The 8,576-nt window shown below is 33.6% G+C and overlaps 2 protein-coding genes across 3 annotated transcripts; one reads left to right on the top strand and one right to left on the bottom strand.

The window, feature by feature from the left end:
• The first annotated feature begins 1,618 nt into the window (after nucleotides 1-1,618).
• On the top strand, nucleotides 1,619-4,183 carry LOC130740572 (uncharacterized protein C24B11.05-like). The gene is made up of 9 exons (XM_057593223.1): nucleotides 1,619-1,779; nucleotides 1,967-2,035; nucleotides 2,124-2,189; nucleotides 2,309-2,406; nucleotides 2,510-2,547; nucleotides 2,664-2,754; nucleotides 2,871-3,170; nucleotides 3,465-3,530; nucleotides 3,819-4,183. The coding sequence occupies exons 2-9, from the start codon at nucleotides 1,987-1,989 to the stop codon at nucleotides 3,966-3,968; spliced, it is 858 nt and encodes a 285-aa protein (XP_057449206.1). The 5' UTR covers nucleotides 1,619-1,779; nucleotides 1,967-1,986; the 3' UTR covers nucleotides 3,969-4,183.
• A 111-nt stretch (nucleotides 4,184-4,294) lies between these two features.
• LOC130740573 (uncharacterized) lies at nucleotides 4,295-6,387 on the bottom strand. 2 transcript variants are annotated; one of them, XM_057593224.1, is made up of 7 exons: nucleotides 6,277-6,387; nucleotides 6,144-6,176; nucleotides 5,933-6,054; nucleotides 5,579-5,709; nucleotides 5,261-5,469; nucleotides 4,675-4,898; nucleotides 4,295-4,584 (listed from the first exon to the last, which is right to left on the bottom strand). In XM_057593224.1, exons 2-7 carry the CDS (start codon nucleotides 6,169-6,171, stop codon nucleotides 4,492-4,494), a joined length of 807 nt encoding a protein of 268 aa, XP_057449207.1. In that variant the 5' UTR covers nucleotides 6,172-6,176; nucleotides 6,277-6,387; the 3' UTR covers nucleotides 4,295-4,491. The 2 variants fall into 2 exon arrangements, with proteins under 2 accessions (XP_057449207.1, XP_057449208.1); XM_057593225.1 differs by lacking the exon at nucleotides 6,277-6,387 and having other exon boundaries at nucleotides 6,144-6,271.
• Nucleotides 6,388-8,576: the final 2,189 nt, after the last annotated feature.

Genomic DNA, 8,576 nt, shown 5'->3' with positions numbered 1-8,576 from the left:
TCTCGGTTGGTACCATAGGCATTGTGAATTATGTTTCCATTTAGTAGGATCAATATAGGTAGTAAAGCTATCATACTTAGAATCGCAGGTTAAGCGAATGCATGTACTCGTTCATCTTATTCAGCCTTCAACTCTTGTCTAAATGGCTTGTGAGGTTTTTCCATGTGATATTTGTCTTTTGTTTCTCTCACGTTCTCTCTTATTTTTTATTTTTTTTTGAAACCTTACTTGCATATTTTATCCTTTTTCATGACGCAATTGAGATTTTATTAATTTCATACCTTCTGATATGTGCATTTATTCTATAACAATTTAAACACTTGATATTTCTCAACTACTAACTTTGCACTTTATAATCTATAGTGCACCCCCTCAGTTTAGAAAAGATAATTCAATCACCAGCCTTTATCTTCAGAATGTGATGTGTTGCAACTCTCGAACAAATTTTCTGCCAACACGAAACTGGATTACTCTACTAAAAAAAAGGAAAAATCAATTTAATTTCATGGGATATATACTATAGGTGAAATAAAATGATGTATAAGTCCATTTTAAAATGTTTTCATATTTTATATTTCTGTACTGAAATATGATGGAAACCAACAAGGTCAACCAAGTTTTGTTGTTGTTGTTGAAATTGATTGCTTAAGTAAAACTCACGTGGTGTGGTCATACATATTAACTTCTACGTGAAAACAAAACACCAATATTTCTTTTGTTTGGATTCCTTTCTACTTTAACATTAAAACGTGGTTTCAAAAAAATTCATTAAATTTGTTTAAATTACCTGTACCAGTTAAATTTACTGGGACATGAATCAATCATGTCGTAATTTAATTATAATTCAATCATAATATAATTTTGAATTTCTGTACTTTAGCGGTAGTTTAAAAGTAGAAACCAATTAAATTGTGACCAAATGCCTTCCAAAAAATACATGACCAAATGTGAAAGGGTGTTCTACTTTCAATGTCATGGAGAAGAGAGAAGACGCGTAAGATGAGAAATATTTTTTATTGAAAAAGAAAAAACAGACGCCAGATGGTTAGGTACTATGGTGGTTAACTGGTTATTATATTATAATTGTTACAAAATAATAATATAATTAGAAAACGTTTTATATATTAGTGAACACGTTAGACAAGTCAGAAAGAGATGGCTTAGGAAAAAAAACAAATTCGATGACTATTGACTAACCCAATTACAACCATGCTTCTGGAGAAAATTTCAGTGCTACATGATTATGTTTGTATATAGTTTCAAAATTCTCATATTGAACTTTCCCCTAAAATAAAATTTAGTTATAATAATTAATATTCGAGATGTTATTAAAGACTTGAGTTGGTTTAATGGTTAGTAACTGTGTATGTTACTTTTATGTTGGACCACCAAAAGGTGTCTATACACCGATTTTTGTGGCGGTTCAAGACCGCCACAAAGTTGCAACCTTGAAAAAAAAATTGCGGCGGTTTAAATATCGGTGTCCATAGGTGTTTCTACTGTACCGTGGTTTACTAATTTTTTTTTGTTATTCTTAAGCATAATTAATTAATTAAAAAAGAAAGAATCATTGATGTCACAGAACAGAGTCTGAGAAGTCGCGTCTGCGTGATAACAAAATACGAACGCGATTCTCTATTCCGTTGTTCAACGTTCTCTTGTTCTTGTTCTATTTAAACTGGTCTCTTCCCTCTATATTCTCCATTCTCTGTTCTGTGATCTTCAATCTTCATCTTTCTCTCTCGCTTTCGCTTTCGCTTTCGCTCACCACATACAGTAGTAAGTTGTCATTCTTCTTCTCTCTTGCTTCTCGATGACCCATCTCTCACTTCTGATTCTCTCATTCTCCTCTGCTTACAAATTATCTTTCTGCAATGTCTTGGTTTGTGCATTTCCAATCTTGGCTTCAATTGATGTTTGCTGTGTTTAGAGGTTTATTATTAACATTTTTACTTTTCCAATCTAGCCTACAAAGCTCGAGTTGCAATGGAAAACGGGCAAGTTTCAAACCCAAAATATGATTGTCTTTTATTTGGTACGTAATCATTCACACTAAGTTCTATTTTTTCTCTTTTCACTTGCATAATCATTGTTTATGTTTAACTTGTTTTTCATAATTTCAGATCTCGATGATACCCTTTATCCCTTGAGTTCTGGAATATCAGCGCAGATAGCAAAAAATATTCAAGGTAATGTATTCACCCGCACTAGTATCTTCCATATATATGACGAGGACTTAGATGTGTATAAAAGTAATTGGTAGTACTGAATTATAGCCTAAAGTTGTTGTTATTCTTGTCATCATCAGAGTACATGCTTCAAAAACTTGGGGTAGAGCCTGCTAAAGTTTCCGAATTGAACTTTTCATTATACAAGACCTATGGGACAACAATGGCTGGTCTAAGGGTATTGTTCATTTCATTTTTCACTGAATTATGCTAACAACTATTTCTTTGTGCAAAGATGATGATGATTAACGAACCGGAACACTTTTCTCTCTTGTCCCCAGGCAATTGGTTATGACATTGACTATGATGACTTTCATAGGTAACTTGTCTTTACATAATTGTTTGTACATTTTTCTATTTGGCCATTCATCTTGTTCAAGTTGAAACTACTTGATATGGAAATCTTAAACTCTTTTTTTTTGTTCTGTTGAACAGTTCTGTTCATGGGAGGTTGCCGTATAAAAGTCTACTGAAGCCGGATCATGTTCTCAGGGGCATTTTGCTAAGCCTTCCTGTTAGAAAAATTGTAAGTTTTTTGTTACTTTTTAAAGGGTCAGTATCTGGTTGGAGGGCAAGTCTCTATATTGATATTATGTATGTATGGTATATTGATATATGTTCATTCTTTGTTTCCCTTTTCAGATTTTTACCAATGCAGACACTGCTCATGCAGTGAGAGCGCTTCGAAGCCTTGGACTGGAGGACTGCTTTGAAAGAATTATAAGCTTTGACACTCTGAATTCCTTCAACAACATCACTCCGAATGATGGCAAAGATTGCAGTGAAATGAAACCAGTCACTGCAGAAATTTTTGATTTTTGCGAGTACACGAGAGGGACTGATTATGATAAGGTGCTTCCTAGGACACCAGTTGTCTGTAAACCCTTTGAAGATGCATTTGAAAAGGCTTTCCAGTTGGCTGACATTGACCCTCAGAGAACAGTAAGAGCATAGATACCTCTCCCATTAGTTGTTTAGCTTCTTTCTTTTGTCTCAAATTTGGGTATACACTTTTTAAATTCACAACCTTCCTATGGTAATTTGAACATGAACAACTAATGACTGCTGATATCTTCCACAGAAAGGGAAACCTTGTAGTTGTCCTTATTGTTTGCATTTTCACTATTTGGCTCTTCAGTCTAAAATTTCCACTTTCCCTTCTAATCTTCAGAAATTCTTTTGTGACAACTGACAATACCAATATTTATTGACTTCATTTGTTTTTGCTCTTCTCAGTTGTTCTTTGAGGACAGTATCCGCAATTTACAGACAGCCAAGCGCTTGGGCCTCCACACAGTCGCGGTATGTACTGTTATTTGTTACTGATAAGTTCAAGTCTTCTTATTTTTACATTGGAATTTGGAACTCTTAATTAGCTTTGAGGGATTTGAGTTAAAGAGAGGGGGAGAGTGAAGAAAAAGAAAAAATGAACATTGTAAAGTTTGTCTGTAATTTTGTTTTTCCTTCAGTGCATATAACGTAATAGAATACACTTTTGATGTGATTATCTGAATACATCATCACAATCAAAATAAAATCATTTCGATACAATACAATGTGTTTTAAATGTGAACCCCTACATGGATGCAGGTGGGTACATCTGTTCGTAGTACTGGAGTGGATCATGCATTAGAGAGTATCCATAATATCAGGGAGGCATTTCCAGAGCTATGGGAGGTTGATGAGAAGCGTGAAATTGTCAAGTATAAAGTTGCAGTTGAAACAACAGTGGAAGCATAGCTTAGAGGTTTAACCCTTCAGAATTGTTGTTGGTGTTTTGTATTGTGTTGGCACCTAATTAATGTAATTGTTATTTAAATTTGATATGTTTAGATAAGAATCTTAATTTAATTTTGTTTTTCTCAAAAATAACAATGTACCATAGCTTGAAAGCAATTCAAGATCTGTATTCATCTTTAGTTGTTAATAATTCAAAGTGCGGTTAAATTTCCTCATCGATGCGGTTAAGTGTCTCAAAATATTACTTAGTATGGATACACAAAATCTACTACCAGATACGTTTCTCTCCATTCACAAGGATGAGCATTCAAGTAAATGACTTCCCCTTAAAAATTAAGGTATATTTTTAATTTTAATGACAGTTAAGTCATAAATGTTTGGATTAACATTGTAAGAATTGATTTTGATAAAATTAATTATGATGAGTAGAAAGAAAAGTGATTTGTGTTAGGATATTTTTATGATATAAATAATTTCGGAAATGTGAAATTCTACGATCCAGTGTTAAGCAGCCTAACAAGGATTAACTTAATGTGTACTTCTTTCCTGAGAAAGCTTGGAATTTTGGTTCTTCTACCTTCTGAGGTGACTCTTGACTTGTGCTTTCCAGAGAAGCCTGTTAAGAGAAATTTGGCAATTCATGTCAATAAACCATAGTTTTAAGGTAATTCTCTATTGTAACACAGAGATTATAGACAAAACTCACCTTTGGCTGTGTTTGAGTCTTGGGTGTATTTGCATTTGATCCAAATACAAGCTTTCCAGAAGCTCTATTGGAACTCTTGATTGCATTTGCAGTCTGTTGCTGCTGCTTTAGCGTTGAAGAGGGAGTTTGTTCAACTGATTGTGTTGAGGGTTTGCCATCCAAACGTCTTGCAGAACCACTGAATGGGATGATTCGAGATTTCTTTGCTGCCGGCACATCTTCATCTGAAATGCATAGAATTATAGTCAAAATCTTCCAATGAACTTTAGTGCATGTATGGTTTCATGATAAGCACAGTATTAAAGACAATCACTCAGAAGCTGAGACTTGTAACTTCTAACCAAAAGTGATTATAGAACATTTCACACTGAGACAAACATGCTAATATACTAGAAAAAGCAAAAATGCTAAAAGCATATTCCATAAGATAATTCCACATTTACTCATAAGCTAAGACTCTAGACTTGTAACTTCTAACGAGAAGTGATTCTAGAATCTATAGCAAACCTTTAAACCAAACATGCTATTATACTAGAAAACACAAAAAATGCTTAAAGTAGACAACAGAAGATAAAAGAATCACAACCTTCTAGCTCAGCAGGTGGCAACTGTTTCTCTGGTTCTTCATAGTCAAGAGGTTGTGCAAAATCAACTTCACAGTCTGTTTCAATTATGCTGACTGCAGGGGAGGGTTTAGTTTCAACCACATCAATGTAATACTTCTTGTTGTTGTAAGCAATCATTATAGTGTCACCAGTTGTTAAACATGAGTAGTTCCTCAATGAAGTCTCTAGCCTGCAAAATGACCAATGACCAAAAGGAAGAATTAAGAAAGTATTCATAGAAACAGTTACAAGATTTAAGAAATTAAAGGTTGAAATAGATGTGGTATCTAAATCCATACATGGCTTTTGGATTGGAGATATCCAAAAAATCCTTGGTGTGAGGCTGCAGCTTCACAAAGTTTCCTTTTACAAGGCTGGCACTTCTCATATTCACAGTGTCTCCCTCTTTTAGGTGCATATTTTCCATCATCTAACAATCACAATCAGAAGTTGTAAGGAAAAATGTCTAATCTATTAATAGCATGTTTGGATTCAAGTTCAGATCTTCCCGAATCAGTTGTGCTACCACAGAAGCTACTAGGAGTCAGTAAAACACTTCTCCCGGAATCAGTTCTCCTTCAATCGTGAAAATCTACCGTGTATCCAGCACTAAGTAAAAGAAAGAAACATAAACAGAAGGAAAAATGTCATACCCAGTTTGGTATGCATATCATTCCCTCATCAGCAGTGAATTCTAGGACCCCACAGTGAGTGACTTTTTCAGCAGAAGGATTCCTCAGTTCAAATAACATAGGGTATTCCATGTGCAAATTTACTGGAAGGTTTTCACATGAATTTACATATTTAGCAGGAGGGAAAAAAGAATAAAAAAGATGAAGTTAGACAAATATATAGAATTATTACCAAGTTGATATAAGGCAGAAGGGGGCATGATAACTGGAGGGAAAAAGAATTTTCATTAGCAAACTACATAGGCATAAAAAGCTATCAAAAATTTCACATCAAAGACTAAAATGTAAGCTGTTGGTACACATACTTTTATCACCGTTTTCCAGATTTGCCTACAAAATATCATAATTCAAAACTAGTTAGAGGTTGGAATGAAGGTTCAAGAAATCAATATATAAATAAGATGGGTCAATTTTACATTACATTATCATGTTGAAATTTCTGCTAATCCCTCGCTTAACATGTATGAAATAAGTGGGGTCATACAAATATTTATATAGAGACAGATAAATATAAAATTTCGTGAGATGAAAGAATCCTAATCTTGTTTTGCCTTGCTAATCTTTCACATTAAGGTTAAAACACTAAGCTGTAGGGGTTGACCGTCCAATGAGTTTTTATCATTCACGTGACTTGAGAATTAAACCCTCAATCATTTACTTAAGGAAAAAAATGTTGAATCTCTACCCTAACCCACTTGCTTAAAGAACCTCTTTTTTGTTACACTTAAAATTAGAAGTAGATATTGTTAAACACAGTGATAAGATTCATGCCTTGTTAATGCTGGACACAGGAAAACAACGGTAATGGTGTTCAAAGAGCTGATCATTCTCGTAGCCCCAGTTACCATCCTGAAAAGCCTTCAAAAATAGAGAGAAAGAAAGAGTTAACACATGAACATGACCCCTTCATCAATCATAAGCAACAAAAACCACTATGATCAGATACTCAATTTCATCCCTAATCATGATATTGAAGAGACTATCAAGTTAATCATTCAGGTTTTAAGTTTTCTATTTAAATAACTAGAACTATTTACCATAGTTGACGAATACGATGTACAGAAAATTGACGAAGATCAAAGCTTGCAAGACAAGTGAGAGAAGTATAATAGTTTGGAATGAAGTTAATTTCAGGTTTCGAAGATCGGTCAAGTTTTTATAGGTTTCCAAGGACGAATCAAGTGACTTGTTATTAGGCTGGATCCACGGCCCATATTCCATATCAAGAAGTATGTTAGATATTATATACTTTTGATAATAAAAAAACAACAAGATATTTTTTTTTTGGTACATACAACAAGATATTATATACTTGAAATAAAATCACAACTTGAAATGAAATCTTTTTTATTCTTAATTCTCATTTGTTAGTTAAGAAATAAAATCACAACTTGAAATAAACGCGGTGATGATGAGATTTGTTTTGGCCTTTATTTTGAATTTCAAGAAATAAAAGACATCAATAATGTAAAAATATATTCAAATGATTTGAAATAATGAAAGTTTGATGAGATTTGTACTTTATTTTTGATAGACAAATGTTAGTGGTTAGTTGTTACTAGTAATTAGAAATGCTCATCCTCAGGGTTCGAACCCTGGACCTCCATCTCCAACATCTATTTTCTATACTTAGCTAACCAAGTGAGCTACCTCTCTCACTCCGAGATTTATTCTTTATTTAAATCTTTAAGAAGGGAAACTCAAGAGATGTAAGATTTAAAGACAGAAAAAAGTATCTTGATTGTAAGTTGAATATTTTGTACAATTAGATTAAAATTTAAATTATTTTATCAGAATATAGTCATGTTTGATTAAAAAATTAGTTTACTATTTCTTTAATTATTTTATTATTATAAATTTCTATCGCAATTCCGATTAGGGTGTGATGAGAGTCAAATATTTTTCCTAGGAATCGAGCTTAAGAATTTAAATAATCATTTTTTACCACTGCAACCGACACTCATTGGATACTCTATCTTTAATTTAACTTTATCCCTTCTTAATATCCCTCAATCTTTTTTTTTTCAACTTATAATCTAATAATATTTTGTTCAAGCAAAAATCTAAAAGTATCATAATTTAGCATTCATATCATTTTATAGGCTCTCATTGTGAGCAAGCTACATGATTATAGTGTTTCTACCTTTTTAGCCGGCAACAACACAGTTTTTTTGTTTTTTTCCTTTTTTATCTTTGCTCTAAATTGAACGTCAACTCTTCGATCATTTGCTTTCACGTTTTCAGCCTAGGGTTCAACTTTAACCCAAACATACACTAAGAACATATTTGGATTTCTGTTTGGGCCCTAATGTGCTTTTGCATAAAATGTTGTAAAACATATTCACCTAGGTCACCCAATTTAAGCAAACACACACTCAACTCAACCCAACTCAAACCTTTCTTTTCCGTACACCGTCAGCTAAAAATTCTTTACATAGACCCTCAATTGTTTTCTGTCACATAGAGCTGTCAATATGGGTTCCAACCCGCGAGCCAGCTCGACGGGTTGGCTAAATGAGCTGGGTTGGGTTGGTTAAGTTCCAGCTCGAAAAGAACTTGGATTAGTGTAACCCGGCTCGTTTAACCCGCGGGTTAGACGGGCCAA

This window comes from Lotus japonicus, chromosome 2, assembly GCF_012489685.1.
Source record: "Lotus japonicus ecotype B-129 chromosome 2, LjGifu_v1.2".
NCBI classification, from domain to species: domain Eukaryota; kingdom Viridiplantae; phylum Streptophyta; class Magnoliopsida; order Fabales; family Fabaceae; genus Lotus; species Lotus japonicus.
The sequence above is the reverse complement of the archived record's forward strand: the minus strand, read 5'-3'. Positions and strand labels throughout refer to the sequence as shown.